The sequence below is a fragment of the Mauremys reevesii genome, linkage group 3 (genome assembly GCF_016161935.1).
Source record: "Mauremys reevesii isolate NIE-2019 linkage group 3, ASM1616193v1, whole genome shotgun sequence".
In the NCBI taxonomy this organism is placed as follows: domain Eukaryota; kingdom Metazoa; phylum Chordata; order Testudines; family Geoemydidae; genus Mauremys; species Mauremys reevesii.
Genome location: NC_052625.1, coordinates 63,901,616 through 63,919,409, shown reverse-complemented (window position 1 = coordinate 63,919,409; position 17,794 = coordinate 63,901,616). Strand labels below are relative to the sequence as shown.

At 55.6% G+C, this 17,794-nt stretch overlaps 2 protein-coding genes across 10 annotated transcripts in view; both read left to right on the top strand.

Moving 5' to 3' along the window:
- The window catches only part of LOC120401418, a 46,153-nt gene extending 42,376 nt beyond the window's left edge, over positions 1–3,777 (top strand). For all 4 annotated transcript variants that reach the window (XM_039531388.1, XM_039531387.1, XM_039531389.1 and 1 more), the window contains 4 exons: positions 56–122; positions 601–773; positions 1,906–2,055; positions 3,088–3,777. In XM_039531388.1, the coding sequence (XP_039387322.1) occupies positions 56–122; positions 601–773; positions 1,906–2,055; positions 3,088–3,305 (608 nt within the window). In that variant the 3' untranslated portion in view covers positions 3,306–3,777. The remainder of the gene's footprint in view (positions 1–55; positions 123–600; positions 774–1,905; positions 2,056–3,087) is intronic.
- Positions 3,778–6,868: 3,091 nt separating this feature from the next.
- SLC29A1 (solute carrier family 29 member 1 (Augustine blood group)) overlaps positions 6,869–17,794 on the top strand; it is a 57,340-nt gene continuing 46,414 nt past the window's right edge. For 3 of the 6 annotated variants that reach the window (XM_039531153.1, XM_039531155.1, XM_039531154.1), the window contains exon 1: positions 7,915–8,061. The gene's annotated coding sequence lies outside the window, so the exon portion shown is untranslated. Of the gene's footprint in view, positions 6,997–7,914; positions 8,062–11,984; positions 12,084–15,131; positions 15,149–17,794 lie in introns of those variants that run through there. The other 3 variants (XM_039531156.1, XM_039531157.1, XM_039531158.1) reach the window with 3 other exon arrangements.

The window sequence follows — 17,794 nt, the reverse complement described above, 5'->3', positions numbered from 1 at the left end:
ACTCTCGTTGCTGACTCTATTCCACGTTATCAATAGATATTTGCTTTGCCCACAGGTTTCCCTGAAGTGGATTATTTCCAGGCACTCACGCAGCCTGCCGAAGGGACCAGCTCTGCTATGGGGTGAGTGCTGGGAAACTCCATCTAATCAGTGAGCAGGTGATGGCTAATGCTTGGCATTCAGAGCCACTCATGCCAGGGCCCTGCAGCGTAGCTGAAGGGGGCTGTGCTGACCCAAAGAATTAGCTGCGCTGCCCAGGCCAAATCTCCTTCCATTACCTGCCCATGTCTCTAACCTCTCCACGTCCCTTTGGCTATTGCCCCATCTTCACTGGGGTTTGCAGCTCCTCCCAGTTTAGTATCACCTCCCAACCCCATTAGCATGCTGTGTTACCCAGCTTCCTGGGCTATAAAGAAGCTTCAGGTGAGCCAGGCGGTGGCCTGCATTAGATGCCTCCCCGACTCAGAGCCCCCAGGTAGGGGTCCTGCCCAAGCTGGTTTGAATTGTCTGTGGGTCGAATTGCCTGAGGTGAGCAGGCCCTCTCTGCAGGTGAGACAGGCTCTGTAAATCTGTCTCTCTGCCACTCCCTTTTGTACCCAGACCCAGCAAGATCTCTGGGCCTGGAAGCTCCAGCTCTGCCCACCTGCTGGGACATCATCAGCCTGTTACAGCCAAGAACCAAGAGATCACACTGCTGCCCAGGTCAAGTGCCAGGCTGCAGCTGCCTTATGGAACTCGGGAGGACACACTGGATTCAGCAGCCTCACAAGCAGGTGGGTGGGTGTGGTGACTTCCCAGCACCCCAGCCTGTTGGGGCCTCTTCTCAGGTGCCCAGCTCAGTCTCACTTGCTCCCTGTAGCAGGGCAGTGCCCCTCATACTACTCTGCTCACGCCTGGGTAGGTGGCTCCATAATAACCCCCACCTGAGCTACAGGTTCCAGCATCATGTCCTGAGTCCTTCCGCCAGCAGGGCCTTCCTGCACAGTCTCAGAGCTGGTACGAAGCATGTACGAGTGACACCAGCCATTGCATGGTGAGAGGGAGCCAAGCTGAGTAGGAGACACTAATGTCCTCAGAATCCTCTCTCCAGCTGGAGAGACACCATGAACTCGCCCACGCTGGAGTTTGGGCAGGACACCTGGGTTAACCTCCCCACACCTCACCCCCATCCCAGCTCCTGTGCAGAGTGCCCTGGCCAAGCCACCTCCTCTGGAAGATGACCCCACTTGGAGTACTGCTGCTCCTAGCACTGCACTGGGACGCTGAGGTCAGAGGAGAGAGCGCCCCCTGTTGAGCTACACACAACACCTCCCTGCAGCACAGCCCCCCTTCAGAGCATTGGGCTCAGTACTGACCCTCTAGAGACACCTCCACCACCCTCTGCTGAGTCACTGCTACTCAAGAGGAGAGAGCGCCCCCTACTGAGTCACCTCCCTCCCTCCTTGCAGCACCCTGGTTTTAACTGGGGTCTCTCCGCCAAGTGCCAAGCCTCACCCTGTCCGTTGAACTGGGGATTTTGTGATGAGGATGTTTGTCCCACCAGTGGCTGGACTGAAACCCACCAGCTCCCCTTGCGCAATCCAGCCATGGAATGAAGCTAGGTCACTGCTGACCAGGGCTGGATTGGTACCAATTTCCAGAGGCGAAAGGTCCCATCTTCTACTCCCATCACCATTCTGGGTTTAGTGGGCTAATCTTCCCTGCAGACAGTACAAGTGACCCAAGGCTCTTTGGGGCTGGCAGGGTGGCATCCTGTTGTGACCTTGCATCTTACCATGTTGCACCAGTGTAACAACAGCACCATTGTAATGCACTGAGTTTGTGCTAAAGCAACCTGTGCTTAGAAGCCCTTGTCTGTCTGACATATATAAGCTCCTTTCCTTGTGTTTCCCCTTTCTGCATTAGGAGATAATCACAAAGCCGTCAGCCACACGACAGGGCACAGGCAGTGCCAGTGGTTGCCTGCTGGGTCTCCAAGATCCCAGGATAACAGTTACCAGGAGGAGGAGGATGCGCTGGTGACACACAAGAGGAGGTCTCACTCGTTCACCTCAGGTATGGAGCACAAGGAGACTGGGTTAGTGGCAGGAGCAGGGGACCGGGAGCCCATAGGTCGGTGCTCTGTTCCTGGCTCTGGCCCTTTGTCCAGGGAGGACTCTGCACCTCAGTCTCCCCGTCTGTAACCCTAACCCCCCTTCCAGCGGAGCTGTGCTTGTAAAGAGCTTGGAGATCCTGGCATGAATGGTGGTATAGAATCCTGATTGACCGGCCTTCGTAGGCTTCTGGCTCCTGATTGGCTGGCTGTGGCAGGCTGCTACATATAAGTGGTTCGCTAGTCAGAGATGATGGGAAAGGGGCTGAGATCCAGGCCTCTTTGTGTTCCCATCACAGAGCCAGTCCAAGGGCTTCATCCCCAAGGTTGGGGTTGTGAGTCATGCTTGGTTGACCCCAGTCGGGGGTGAGGCTGGGGATAGAGAGTGTATGACCTAGATGCAGGTTTTAGAAGAGCCATTCAAGCTGTAAAGAGTCTGAGCTTCCCAGGTAGGCTTCCGCCTGGGCTTGTGGGACTAAGCACAGCTTCACAGGCTTTCAGCTGAACCTCACACTTGCCCACCCAGCCCTAAGGTGTCTTTCCCCTGGAAGTTCAGACTTTCCTTTTCAAGGTCTGAATTTAATTGCCAGAGGCCACCATGTGATGGCGCCAACACCCTTCTCCTCACAGTGACATGTCTAGAATAGAGAGGGGTCTCTGCTCTGGGCACTGGGGAGGTTGCCCCCAAAATAAAGTGGATAGGAAGTCCCTGTATTTGTATCCCATTCCCCAGTGCCCCTTATCCAGACAGTCCCCTGTATGTGGGACCAGATTGGAGCTGGTGCCCTGCTAGTCAAAGCTCTCATACCTCCTGTGAGGGAATTGGGTTATGACACCCCCCGCCCGGCGAGCCTGACCATCCTCTGATCAGGGGCCAGACAGGAGCTGGGGCTTGGCAGGGAAAGGCCCCATATCCCAGGCCCCCTGATAGTTCAGTGGTGGTGGTGGTGTTTCCATGGGAAGCTGCAGCCTGCCCAATGCTTCATCTCTTTCAGCCACTTACCAGAAGATCACGCCGGTGTCGGTGCCGAAGGAGCCCCTGGAGGCTGGGAGCAGCTACTCCATCACACTGTACATCGGGGAGCAGGCGGTGGCCATGCCCAGGGCTCGCTGTCACTCCTTCGTGGCCAGGCCGGGGAGCCCACGGGAAGGCGCCTCCTCTCGCCACAAGAACAAATCCGTCTTTAAGAAGTTCTTTGGGAAGAAAGAATGAGCCCACTGGATTGGGGGGATGCAGGTTGCAAGGGGGCTTGAGACTGCCATTGCTTCCTCCATGCAGGTCTGTTAGCTCCCACTTGTGTGCCATCCTAGCAGGACCTCTCCGCCCAGCACCTGTCCACAGGGCTCCCTCCCTCCCCAGGGCTGATGGGAGTACTGGGAGGGAGAGAGACTGCTGCGCTGGGCCGTACCAGCCCAGGGCTGCCCCTCACCCACCCACCCCTAATGGGAGCAGCCGCCAGGGACCAGGCTGCTCTGGCAGACACAGAGCAGGAAGGGGGTGCATTGCTGTATCTATCAGAGCCCACTCGCTGAGCTTGCAGGGACCGGTCTTTGTGTACCAGTGGAGCTGATGGAGCCCTGTGTTTGGGGGTGTTGGGCAGCTGATTCCCCAGATGCCCTGGGGCACAGGCTGTCCAGCGCAGGGAAAAGGGATTATTGTTGTTATTAAAAACAAACAAACCAAATTATCTTGCTGTTTCTTCCTCCTCTTGCTAGCAGGACCAGCGTTAGGAGGAGGTTCCCTTGGGCTGCGATTCTCCTGAGTCCCATGCCAGGGGGCCTTCCTCAGATCCCTCAGGTGTGCTGTAGGAACCAGTGCTTCCTAGGGAGAGCTGTGCTGGGTTCAATGGAAAAGGGGGCTAGTCTGCACTGTGCTGGGTTGGCGAGGGGCTCCTTGGAACGCTGAAATCGCAGGGGGAGCTGGTCCTTCTCTCCGGGAAGCCTGGACCTGAAGCCTTCCTTGTGCATGGTAGATCATAGCCCAGCCCCGAGCTGCCCAGCTGACCCCAACTAGAGCGGGGTCTACAGGGAATCTGACCCCCCTCCCTGGGGACACAGCCTAGAGGTGATTCCATACCACTGAGTGCTAAGCTGGTGAGCTTTCCTCTGCCTGCAACTGCCACCCCCTCCCCAAGGAGACCTGCCCGGGGAAGGAGCTGTGGGTCAGGCCAGACTCGGACACCCCTCCCAGGGGAGCTCAGTCCAGAAGTAGCACTTGTTCTTCACACACTGCTCAGGGGGGATTTTCACAGGGCCATGCCCCAGTTCACATGGTTGGTGCAGGGGGTGAGTTCATTACTCTGTCCACTGACCCCCCAGATGCTTTGCAGCAACTGTACTGGGCTGCACTTGACTCCGGTTGCTCCTAACCAACCACAAGGGCACAAAGGATGGGCACAAGGGGAGCCAGTGAGCTTCTTCGGCTGTGTAACTCACCCCTGCAGTGCCTGCTGCTGGTCATCTCAGGGAATTAGCTCTCCAGCCTCTGGAGCACCCTCTGCAGGCCAGTGTCCTACTGCTGCTTAGCCCCTATGTCCCTCCCTGGACTCCAGTGCCCTGATATCTGGGGTGCTGCCCCCTGGCAGTAACCCCTCAGTCTCAGGGTCTCCCCTCCCCAGGGAACCCCCGTCCCCATCTCACCTCAGTCGTAGGCTACTGCCAGTCACCAACCTAGTCCCCATGCCCTGGGGCAGACTGCAGTGTCAGCCACTCATAGGCAAGGTTGGATCTGGATCTGCTGCCTCTCTCTGCAGCCCAGTGCCTCTGTAGAGCTTTGGAAAAGGCCCTGCAGTCCAGGGAGTTGCCAGCCTAGAGCTCCCCCACCCCTCTGGTCTTTCCCCAGCCCTGCCTCACTCCAGGCACCCTGAGCTTCCCAGCATCCAGCAAGCGAGCATCCATCTGTGTCTGTCTCTCTCTCAACAGAGAGAGACTGACTACTCCATGGGCCACTGCCCTCTTATAAGGGCCAGCTGTGACCACCCTGCTACAGGCTGCCATTCAGAGTGAGAGGGTATCAGGCACTGGATGGAGTAGGGGGCTGTGTGCTCAGCCCCAGGGGAAAGGTGAGCGATATCACACCCTCTCTTCCCTGCTGGATTTGAGGTGCTAGGATTGGATTTAAAAGGTAGGGATACTCTAGGATGACAGGGAAGGCTGTGGGTACCAAGCAAGTGTATTGAGTTCAGGATAAGGGGCTGCTCCTGTCAGCTTGAGAGCTGCCATCCTTCTCTTTGCCCATGTCTCTGCAGCACCCTGGCCATTAGCTAATCTCTTTCTCACTGCAGGGCTGGGCTCTACAGGTGCATAGTACTACAGCAAAACCTGGCAGGATGCGGGGGTGGGGCTGTCAGACTGGAACAGCTGGGTTTTTTCCCCATTCCAAAAGGAACATCTGACTTGCAACTTCTAATGTGTGAGCAGGCATGGCGCCTGGGGTGGGGGCTGACCTCAGGGCCCCTGGGCCAAGCAAATACGGTAAGGGTGGGGTCCCCTGGCACCAGAACGCAGGTAGTCAGTTCCATTCCAATCTTTGCTCAGTCCCTCCTGATATCTGTGGAGTGAAATGGGCAGGTCTTGGTCTAGTTCCCAGGGCCATAGCACAAAATCACAGGCAGAACTGGCACTGATTGGCTACCTTGTTGGGAGCTGTGGCTGTGAGGTATGGGGCTGGCGGGGCCATGGAGGCTGAGCTCCCCTCTCTCCCAGGGGAAGGTCTGTGGCACACTGGCTGGCACGTGTGGGGCCAGGCTGTACTGTCTGTGCACACAGTGGGAGTCAGTCTTCAGGGCTCTCAGCCTTCCGCCTATGCAGTGACGTTCCCAATATCTTCCTCCTTCTCAGTCCAGGAAAGAGTTTTCCTCTTAGCTTCCCTGCCTCCCTCCTATTGGCGCCACCTCCTGTATTCTAGGCCAACTCAATCAACCTGCTTTCACTCTCGCCAAAGTAAACACAGCATTCATGCTGCCTTGATGGGAGCCCGCGAGAGAGGCGGCCTCTTGCCCTGTGGCAGGGAGCCTCGTACTCTCTGAACTGGGGAGGGGACAAGCCCTGGCAGGGGCTGGAAGAAGGTGGTTGAGATGATGGGCTCAAGGGCTTGGCCACCACCTACTCCAAGAGCAGCTGGTCTGCAATGGCCCAGTGTCATTCCATGGATGCTCATGGCTTGTGGGGGGGGGGGTAGGGGCTGGTGGGTCTCAGTCCAGTTGTTGGTGGGACAAGCGTCCTCATTGCCAAATCGCCAGCACAACAGACAGGGTCAGGCCTTGTACCGGGATGAGAGCCAGCAGGAAAAGCCAGCGTGCTGCAGAGAGAGGTGTGGGTGATAGCAGGGATGCTGTCCAGTCACAGCCAGTACTGACTCCAAGGTCCCAGCCTGTGAAGGGGTGCAGTGCTGCAGGCAGCACTACAGGTGTCTCAGAAGGGGGCGCTTTCCCCTCCAGCTTTGCACTGAAGCCCATGTTCCTGCCTCGTACTGTGTTGCTTGACGGGACCTTTTTGGGAAGAACCCTAAACTCAAGGCCCTGCCCATTTGCAGGCCCATGAAACTCCCCAGCCCCCTTCCTCATGGGTTCTGGTGCTTAGCCCCAGACTCCCAGGCAGGTCACGTTCTACTGACAAACCTTCCCTGCAGTTTCTATGGGTGAAGCTACTTCCTCCTGCAAACTGCTGCTGCAGGCAGCGTCCACCGGCTGAGCCAGTGGGGGCTGTGCTGAGCCAGTCCCAGCTGGTGGCATGGCTCTTAAATCTGCACCTGCTGTGCAGTCTGTGGAAGGGCTTGGCTCAGCTTTGGGGTTAAGAAGCGCTTCATTCCTGTGGGTGGTAGGCACTCACCGGGACTACTCAGCCAAGAGCGGCAGAGGAGAGGAGATGGCAGTGTAAACCCCAGAGACAGCTGGATCCTTGAGGTAACAGGCTGCAGATGCACAAGGCCATGGGGTGAGGAATGAGGGTGACAGGGGAGCCCTGACCCTGGAGGGCTGGAGCACAGGGGGATGAGAGGGCCTGGGAGCCCAGATCTGGGAACACAGATTGTGCTGTCATAATGGTAACTTGGCTGTTCTGGTGGGGGGTGATCCTGGAGACAGAGGCACCAGCTCAGGGCACACGGCTGGCCTCTCTCCTCTGGGTCTGCACCTTCCCCTGCTGAGCCAGGACCATGAGCTGAGCAAAGCTGTGCAGCCTCCTGCCTAATGTCTGTAGAAAGGTTAATATGGTGGGCTGGCCTGCACCACATGAGGAAGTGAAAGGGCCCCTGGGGAGGAGGCTTGAGCAGAACCAGCTACATGGAGCTGCTCTTCTGGTCCCTGTCCCAAGGTGTCCCCTGTCTCTCAGGGCAAACTGCTGCACCACAGGGATGCCCACCACTGCCCCCTGCTCTGATTTCGATATTTCGGTAACACGTCTAACCCACCAAGGGCCAGAAGCCAGAACCACTTTGTTCTGCTGCTGTTCAGGAGCAAGGGGCACTGGTAGAGCTGTGTGTGGGGAGCGCAGGGCTGGGATAGCAGGGGGGCTGCAGGTCAGGGGTGAGGGGCACTGGCAGAGCTGTGTGTGGGGAGCCCAGGGCTGGGATAGTGGGGGACTGCAGGTCAGGGTGAGGGGCACTGGCAGAGCTGTGTGTGGGGAGCCCAGGGCTGGGATAGCAGGGGGTGAGGGGCACTGGCAGAGCTGTGTGAGGGGAGCCCAGGGCTGGGATAGCGGGGGGGCTGCGGGTCAGGGGTGAGGGGCACTGGCAGAGCTGTGTGAGGGGATAGCAGAGGGGCGAGGGGCAGTGGCCTATGGAGGGTGCCCCAGCACCCCGGCACTCAGCCTGTTGGAGAGACGAGCACTAGGACCCGGGGGAGCGCTCGGCCCCGCCCCGCTCCCAGCCCGGGAAGCTGCGAGCGAGGACCGCTAGCCGCCCCCGAGAGTTGCCAGCGAGAGGCGGCGGGAGAAGGAACCAGCCCCCGCCCTGGGGCCACGGGAGACGTGTAAGCACCCGCCGCCACTGTGCCCCGGGGCTGGCGCGGCCGGGCTCCCCGCCGGGCGGAGCCAGGCACCGGGGAAGGGGGGGGGGGCGCTACAGGTTGCAAACCCAGAGCGGAGTTCCCGGCCCGCCCGGGGGGGGGGCCTGCTTCCCGCTCCCTGCTGGGACACGTCGCGGGCTCTGCACGCGTGTCGGAAGTGTGACCGTGAGCGCGGGCACTGTGCTCCCGGCACCACGTGTGGCGGTCGGTCTCCCGCCCTCCGTCCCTCCCTGCGCTGGGGCTGGTGCGGCTCCCCTGGGTTCCCTGCCCGGCCTCCTGCCCCGTCGGTCACCGCAGCCCGCTCCGCTCTGCCCCCGCACCCCCGATTCCTGTGTAGCCCCCTCCGGTTCGTTCACAGTCACCACCCTGCCCCCCACGCGTGGCTTAGCTACACACCGGGTATATCCTGTTATAACTCTAGGCTTAGAAACATACAGTTAGAGCTGGGCAGCCCCCTCGCCAGGACACAGTTCCACCGTGCCAGGGGCCTGGTGTCAGATAGTTAGAGGAACAATACTGCGATAAGCACCTTAATTCGGCCGTCGCTGCATCCATACTAGGGCATTGCACTGGTTTAGCTGTGCCTCTAGGGCAGGACAAAATCTGTTTGCGGCCGGCCTTCAGACTGCACCATCCCTGCTGCCCCAACCTTACGCGGCTCTGCCCTTGCCTGCATCTCGAGTCTCATTCCTTATGTCCTTGCCCCTTCTCCTCTCTCTCCCGCTTTTGTGCATGATCCCAGCTGTGCCTGGACTGACCTCTAGGTGCCAGCCTCCCCTTCAGACCCTAACTAATGGTTCACTTGTCCTTTGATGTCCCACGCGTGCTCAGATTCAGCTTATACATCAGCACTCTTGTAACTGCTCGGGCGGGGTGCCCCTGCACCACTGGGCTTTCTCTGAGCTCCTGGACAGGGTCGGGCATGGGCAGCAACTCCTGAGCCTGTTAGCTAGGCTCAGCTCTGAATGGCTGAGTCTGGCCCTCCGCAGGGTGCCAGTGTGTGTGTCAGGGACAGGAAGAAGGAGCAGGTACTGCCTCTGCAGCTAGGCTCTCAAGGTCAGGGCTTTCCTTTGCAATCCTGCTAAAGGGCCACACAGCTTGCTGGCAGCTCATGCAGCAGCTGTCCCTGCAGTGTGGTGTCCGGTTCCATTACAGTCCCCTCTGCCTCCTGTCCTACTGCCCGGAGCTGCCTCCAGGCCAGGAGGGAGCAGCATGTCCACAGTCTGTGATGGGTTGTATTCAGGGATGGGGCGGTGCCAGGAGTTAGGTGTTCTTCTGGGGAAAGAGAGGCAGCAAAGCAAGGTGTCAGGCAGTCTGAGAAGCTGGAGCAGGGAGCTAACTAGGAGGGAGAAAAGATGAGCTGGGCACTTGTCCAGCAGTGAAGAGTTTGCCTTCAGGAGTACAATGTGTTTTGTCAGTGTGGTGAGAGCATGGGCTGGGAACCAGGACTCCTGGGTTCTGTCCCAGACTTGCTGTGTGACTGGGGGTAAGTCACTGCCTATGTCTGTGCCTCAGTTTTCCCCTCTGCAAAATGAGATTCCTGGGGCCCTCCAGCAGGGTGGATTGTGAGGCTGAATTAATTGTTTGCAAAGCTTGCTGAGACCCTCATCCAGAAGGTACTGTGGACTCCATTGTGCTGCACAGATATTCAGGAGAGCTGATCCCCGCCATAACAAGTAGGCGTAACAAACAGGAGGGAGGGGAGGTAGTGATCAAAGCAAGCGGGTCTGTAGCCTAGCACTGCACACAGATGGATGGCTGCAAACCTCGCCCATGTGACTGACAGGAACAAACTGTAGTGCTAATATTAATGCCAGGGCACCAGCCCTCTGCATTGCGGAGCAATTATCTTCCAGGGCAGCTGTCAGCATGGGTTGTTGGAGGGACCCTGCGCTGCTTCCCAGTCGTGTTGGATCATGAGGATGGGGCTCTCGGTGTGGAGTAAACCAGGGTTCTAGGGGCATCGTTTGGTAGCAAACAGCAAGTAACTCCCTTCTGCTGGCTCAGTTCCAATGCTAGCCCATCCAACCCCTGCCAGTGAGGACAGTCCTTGTCTTTCTACACAGTCCAATCCAAACCCTGCCAAGGGGCCTCTCCGGGACCAGAACAGCGAGCTGGCTTCCCCAGTGAGGATGCCAACTCCTGTTCTGGGCACAGGAGTATGCCTTGAGCTCTGTCTGAAGCTGCCTCTCCAAGGAACCAGATGGGCATGATGCTCAACACTCAGCCACATGCATCCTTGTGTGATGCTTTAAACTCCTCCTGGTTTCCCACAGGGGGCAGTCTGTTGCTCAATGGGTCGCTGTGTCAGCTGCTCAAGTGATGCTGCCCTGGGGACAGCCTCTGAGTTACAATCAGCTGAGAACAGAAGGAGTGAGTCAGCTCCATGCAGTGAGTTCCCAGGATGGCGGCTAGAGCCCCAGTCCTTTTCCTGGCACTGTCTATCTCAGATGGCACCACAGGCTGGTTCTGTGAGTGCAGTGGAGAGAGGCAATGGGCAGAGAGTCACTTTTCAGACTAGAGCTATGTTAGGAGGCTCACCTGAGGTGGCACAGCCTGGGAATAGAACCCAGGAGTCCTGCCTGACTCCAGTCATGTGCTCTAACCACTACAGCTTAAGACAACACTTCCTTCCAGACCTGGCAATAGAACCCAAGTGTTCTGACTCCCAGTCCTGGGCTTTCATTACAGGCCCAGATTTCGGGAGCAACCTCCCCGGTGCAATGCAGGCCCTATGCAGCTGGACCTCAAAACTTACACCAGTGCCCTGCATCTTGAAACTGCCTCCTGCCAAGGGAGATAGAGCCTGATCTGCTACTTCTAAACCTCACCAGCTACACCCACAACCCCCGAATTCCCCACTTGCTCCAGTCCCAGTACTGCCCCCTTTCCCCGATACTCCGCTGCGCGAGTGAGTGGAACAGCAAAGCAAAGTGGACAAGACCTCTGGAGCACTTCACTTGCTGTGTGTAGTTTTGTGCTGCAGAGATCTTGTCCAGTTCACTTTGCTGCTCCACTCGTGCATGGTGTGAAGCAGAGGCCAAAAGGGGCAGCTTCCTTCCCTGATGCTGCTCACCATCTCCCTCCATCCCCTGAGCCCATGGGTGATTAGCACTGTGCTCACTCACCCGCCTGTTTAACTTTCTTGTCCTCTTACCTACATACATCAAGCCACAGAGGAATTTAAGTCTATAAACCACCTAATCCATTTCCCGTGTGCCTCATGTGCTACCCTGATCCCTGTCAGGGAACAGTGCAGGACAACTCCTGCTCTCTACATGGCATGGGGTTGCAAGATTTCCCTCCCTAGCTTTCTCAAAGGGGAATTCCATTGCCTGTTGTTGTGGCTGAAGGTGAGCTGTATATGGGAGCCCTGTATCGCTTGATTTCCCACATCCCGAGGGAGGCTTTGGCTGAGCCATCTGGGTGTAGTGCTGGTTTAGTAGGGAGAGTGCTCCCTCCTGTTGTCTGAGTGGATCAGAGTTGGAATTGACTTAAAAAAGCGGGGAAAGAACTGATGTTGGAGCAAATCCGTGGCCACCTGGGATTTCACGGTTGTCTCTGATCTGCTGTGCCCATTGTGGCCTCTCAGAACTTCACAGCAGCAATGGAGATAGCATTCAGATCCTCATGCTCCACCACCAACACAGGCCCAGCCGTAGGAGCTGGGGGAGAGTTGCCATAGCAGTACAGGGCTTATGGCACCCAGCTCAGTTGTTCGGATTCCAACCAGCAGAGGGCAGTGGTTTGCTAGCTAGCTCATTACTCTGTTTTAGTCTTTTTACAGTGCATCTGCCTCTCTGTGCTTTGCCTCAGTTCTTAGGCAGCCCAGACCAAGTAGTTAGTCACACCAGTATAACTGCCCATCCTCTCTGGCTTTTCCATAGGGACAAGGGGCAGGGCTACATGGCTGAAATAGGGAATTGAAACCAATATCTGGAGCTCCAAAAGCACAAGAACTAAGGAAGTAACTCCATTAGCTGCCAGTAAGTAACAGGCTGTTATAATCCCTCAATCCGGCCTCTGGTGGGCAGCAACATGATCACGCACGCCAAACCAGCATCTTATACAGATGCCTGGAATCGTAACACCAGCTAAAGTCCCACAGCAGGGGCCAGGCTGTCCCCTGTTCAATACTGATGGGCCAGCTCAAAAGGCAGCTGAATGTCACCGTGGGAGCATCGTAGGCCCTAATCCAGAGGATGATAGATCAAAGCTGTGGTGCACAAGGCCTGTCTGAGACACTCAGGAGACCCCAGGAGACCAACAGACCTTTTCTTCCTCTAGTTTTGGTGCCAGTGTAAGTGTTCAGATATTAGGCCATGAATGCCTGCTCTTTGCTCAGCAATGGCTGGGATGAGTCAGGTTAGTGCTGCCATCCAGGATCCTCACGAAAGGGAGCTTGATTTCCTTGGCCAGGTCACTTTTAACGCTTGGTCACCCAGCAGGTGCTTTAGCCCAGAAGTGGCTGCTCCCAAGAGAGCCCAGCGGGGCTCAGAGAGGCCATGTGGCAGTTTATGAGAAGTCTCTACCCACTCACCAGGAAGTGCCTGGTCCTGCTGCTGTCAGCTGGCTTGTTTGCTGCCATGGTGAATTTGGTGGCGGTGAAACATGCAGGATTTCCTGGTCTGGAGCTGCAGACCTCTGTGGACAGGGATACACACACATACCCCCACTCCTCTGGACAATGTGCCGTGGCTCTACTCTGGAGGACCCCCTCCACCATGGGGGTCCCAGGCAGGGGATGGGCCGAGTGAAAGGGATGGTGCAGCCCAGTGGTACTAGCTGGGGCATTTCTCTCTGACCGGGTGGAGCTGTCACCATTTGCTAGGTGGTTGAAGTGAGGGAGGCTGCTGTGAGACTGGGCCTTCCTGAGTCATGAGCACATCTCATGATCTGCAAAGTTTCATGAGGTGAAATTAATAGGCATCAGGTTTAAAACAAACAAAAGGAATATTTCTTCACACAACGCACAGCATATGGGACTTGTTGCCAAAGGATGTTGTGAAGGCCAAAACTCTAACTGGGTTCAAAAGAATTGGATAAGCTCCTAGAGGCTAGGTCTATCAATGGCTATTAGCCAGGATGGTCAGGGATGCAACCCCATTCTGTGGGTGTCCCTAGCTTCTAAATGCTGGGACTGGACAACAGGGATGGATCACTTGAAATTGCCCTGTTGTGTTCATTCCCTCTGAAGCATCTGGCACCCTGGCCACTGTCACAGACAGGAAGGATACTGGACTAGACGGACCATTGGTCTGACCCGGAATGGACGTTCTTATGTTCTTAAAGTTAGCAAGCCAGGGGCTGGCAACCAGGGAGCAAATGCGTGAAACGCTGCTAGGGAGAGAGAATCCTGCCCCCTCCCTACAGGCCTCTTGCTGGCCCCTCCGCAGAGTCCAGAAAGCCACCTGTAATAAGAGCCGGGCTGCTCTGCAGCAGCCTTTAGCACAGAGATGTTCTTTATCTGAGGGATTGAGATAAGGCTGTTCCCAACCCAGGATGGAAGGAGCTGCTAGCAGGGCCTTAAGACTCTGTGTCTCCTCGCTGCTGCAGACTTTGCTGTACTGTGCCCAGCACACAACACGCCAGGACTTTACTCTCTCTCCCAGCAAGCCCTATGGGATCACCCCACCAGGGCCCAGTTTTCCCCGCACTGATGGGGTTGGGAGCCATCTTCCTTTGTCCCGTGTTCAAGGCCATGCACTCTCCTGGGGTGTGTAGGGGGAGGATTGTTCCTCTGACAGACCCTTCTGTCCAGGGCTTGGCAGGCTGCAGAGCCAAGCTGCAGTGTCTTCAGACCAGCTTCGTGGCCATGTCTAACTTTGTGAGTAGACCCACTAAAGACAATGTGCTTAAAGTTAGGCATGGCCTTAAGCCCCTCCCTTTGGTCTGTTTATTGATATGAAGGGCGAAAAGAGATAAAGATGTTGATTAGCCTTTGCACTGTTTGAATGTTAACTCACAAATAAAAAACAAGTTCCTTAAACAAGCACAAGAAAAAAGCTTTCAGGCTGACCTGCTGCTTCTGTCTTGGGGGCTGGGAAAAATAAAATAAAACAAAATAAGCTAAAATGTGTTGAGGAGACAAGCTCTTTGGGACTTTTTAAGTCTGTTTTTAAAAAACCCAAAGAGAAAAAAATGGATGGCATAGTTTCTCTCTCATTATTTTGTCCACCAATTAGGTCTCATATTCACCGCACTAATTTTAGTCTGTTGATTTCAGGGGTCATGTCTTTTTGTTGTTTATTTAATTGAATTTTAACAGTCCTTAAATCATATCAGTCGGCTTTTTTCTGTTTAGACTAATTTAGTTTGTGTGTCTGGTTTTCTTGCATTAGTTCATAACACTTAGTATTAAAAACAACTTGACCTATTTTCCGTAGTTAATTCCCAAGCAAGCAAACAGAGTTATACATCATTGTAACAGTTTATAAACTTTTACATACTTTTTACATTTAAGCTTACAAATAAAGTAGATTTTTTAAACCCAATAATTATAACAGTTCCTATCTCTTACCACTCAGCTGGTGCAGGAAAGTCCCTTTTCCAGTGCTTGACTGGACTGCAGCATGGCTGAGAGCCAGCTAGCCGAGCCCAGTGCAGAGATTGTTGGTGGATTGGCGATAGCAACAAAAAGATACAATGAGGATGTTTGCCTGCCATGTGTTACTAGTGCTCCCAACCCAAGAGCTGGCTAGATTGCCAGTTACTGTTTAATCAGCTTTCAGCATTAGTATGGGAGACCTTTTGTTGTTTGTATATGGCTAGGAGGAGATAGGACACATTCTTTTTCTTGTCCATGGGGACTTTGCTACTTTGATTCATGCCTTTGCCACCTCAGGATTGGATTGTTGCATCACACTGCATCTTAAATCCCGGCAGAAGCTTGTGCTGCCCACTCAGTAGTGTATCTTGCCGGGAGCACCAGCCGACAGTGCTCCAGGATGCATGCTGTGGATGTCTAGATGGAGTTTAAGACCAGGAAAGTCCCAGATGGCCCAGGACCTGCCTATTTAAGAGACTGCCTCTTCCCCATGCTGCAGTTGAGGTAGTGGCACTGTTCGGTATGAAACAGAAGGGGCAGAGGGCAGGGTACGGGCCTCTTGGCTTTGGAGTTCTCTTCCCCACCAAGTCCAAAATAGTCCAGGTCTGCTGACCTCAAGCTACGCTGCAAGGGTCTTCTTTGGAGGAGGGGGAAATTGCTCAGGGTGCTATATGGGGAGGGCTGGGTGCTTTCCCTCATTTCTCCTTTGCTGTAAGAGTTGATCAATTACTTTTGGATGTGGCAGATTAATTCCTCCCTGTTTGTGATATGTTGTCATGGCACTGTACATATTGGCCTCCCTGCAGTGTTCTTGCTTGGGAGCATGCTAACATGGCTGAGATGATGGTAAAAATGTCAGGAGCTGCTAAGGCTGGGGAGCTCTCCAGCCATTTGGGGAATGTTTAATGACAGCTCAGCAACTGCTTAGATCTAAAGAGAAAACATTTTCTGAAGCATCACGCATAAGATCTGCCTTTCCAAAACATGGATTAAGCATCAGCTTCCTTTGTTTAGACAAGATAAATACTGGAGAAAGATACTCAGGAGATCAGTTAACCTTTTAGAGCTCTTGTTTCAGGCTGTGTGCAGACTCAGGCAGGTGACTAGGGCTGCATTGAAAGATTTTGTGCATAACCATGGCAGCTAGAGACTTATCTCTTTAAAATGAAGAGTAAGAGGCTGGAGCTTGAGTCTGTGGGAAGGGATAGCTCCATAGCTGCAGCATCTACAGGTAGTGTGGGTACAGCTTTCTCTGTTGCTAGGGCAGGTAGAGTTCTGTGTATTAGCAGTGAAGGGGAGAAGGTGTGGGAACACTGCTCACTACTGCAGGCCTTTTTGAATTCGCTGTGTGTGTGATGCTGGAGAGGACCAGGTATCCCTGGCAGGGAAGCAGGTTAGCCAGACCCAGCACCTGCAGGGCTGATAGCTGGGATGTCGGAGTCAGTAGCTCCAAATCCCTGCCCATCCCCAAACACAGGTGGCTCAGTGACATGATTGGATGGGAAGCCCAGAACTCAGGCATGCTGTCAGTGTTACATCCTGGCATTCCTGGTGGCAAAGCTTGATCTGGGGTGAGCTAAGGTCATGCTAGCCCTGAACCCAGACATTGGTTTGTTCTAGTGCTGCCAAGGAACAAGCATCTGATTGCAGCCTGGAGGGGGTGGGGGTGTCTCCCAGCCCCTTTCTCATCCTCTGGCTGTCAGGGCTGGCATTCAGCTGCAGGGACAAGCAGGTGATGAAAACACAGTGGTATAGTGTGTCCTGCCAGGGGCAGTCTGGGTTCCTCTGGCACCCTGCTATCCCAGGGCCATGTGCCGGCTTGGCAGGCCCTGGGCTGCAAGGTGCAGGGAGTAGCTACACAGGAGCGTGGTGCTGGATTTTGAGGGAGCAACGCTCAGTGGGAATGGCTCATTCCGATTTTTAAAGGGCCGTAAGTATGCCCAGAAGCCGAGGTGATGGGCACATTCTTAGAAATCTGTAAGAAGCCCCCATTTCTGGGGAGCTCATAGGCAGGGAGATAGTACTGCCATGCCAGCTACAGCGGCACCACCTGCACATGAGTGCATGAGGGCAGAGAGTGCACTGCTGCAGGTGCCATAAAATAGGGTTGTAAGTGCTGTCCTGTGGATCAATGGGAGCGGGCATGGAGTCCTGGGCTGGGGAGAGCTGCCATGGCAGGCAGGAATGGAGGTGAGGGGAGCTGCCATGCAGTCTCGGAGTGAGGGGGCCTCTGTGACAGCTCCCTCCCCCTGCGGAGGACTTGATCCTTCCCAGCCGTCCATCTCTCCCTCATTGTATCTGATGAGCCTGGCTGGCCTCCAGCAGCCACTCTCAGCAGAGAGCTCTGCTCCTTCTCAGCGCTCTGGCTCCAGCAGCCAAGGAGCTGGTATTCACGTGCACATTGCACTTGCTGAGCTGATCTGTCAGGTCCCTGCTCTGCCAGTGCCCTGGGGCGGGGGGCAGTGACATTACCACTAGAGTTCGATGGATTTCACTTGGGGCCTGACGGGCAAGGCGAGAAGGGCTTCCCTGCGGCTGAGGGGGCAGAGCCTGGGTAATGGGGCGAGGGTGATGGATGGGAGGTGGGCAGCTTGGCTCTGGGTGTCTCTGTGCCCCCAGCAGTTCGTTCCCTGTGCACCTACCCCAGAGCAGCGGGAAGCTGGGAAACCCCATCTAGTGTCCCCTGGGCCCCATGTGAACATGGGTCACTCCTGGAACCACTCTACTAACGCAAGCCCATGTTATATGTAAGGAGTTTGCGCCCCCCCCCAAGGTGATGTATACGGGATCTCCTCCCCCCTGCACCCTGCTGGGAGCATGTCATGCCTGAGCAGTCAGCCAGGTGGGCACTGGGCACACACTGCTCTCAGCACCACAGCAGCAGCAGCGGGGCTGTCCCTCCGCAGCCAGCCTCAGCCAGCCTCCCCCGCCTGGGGAAATGGAGCCATTAGGCGGTTAATTATTGCAGTGGGAGGGAGTGAAGGTGCCACTTGCACTGGCAGGGGCCAGAGGCTGGGAAGAAGGGAATGTTAGAGGTGGAGGAGGAGTGGCAAAGGGAGTGAAGAGTCCTGGGGGGGACTAAAGAAGTGGGTGTTGGGGTAAAGGGGGGGCAGGGAAGAGAGTGGCTGGGGAGGGAGGTACAGGAAAGGC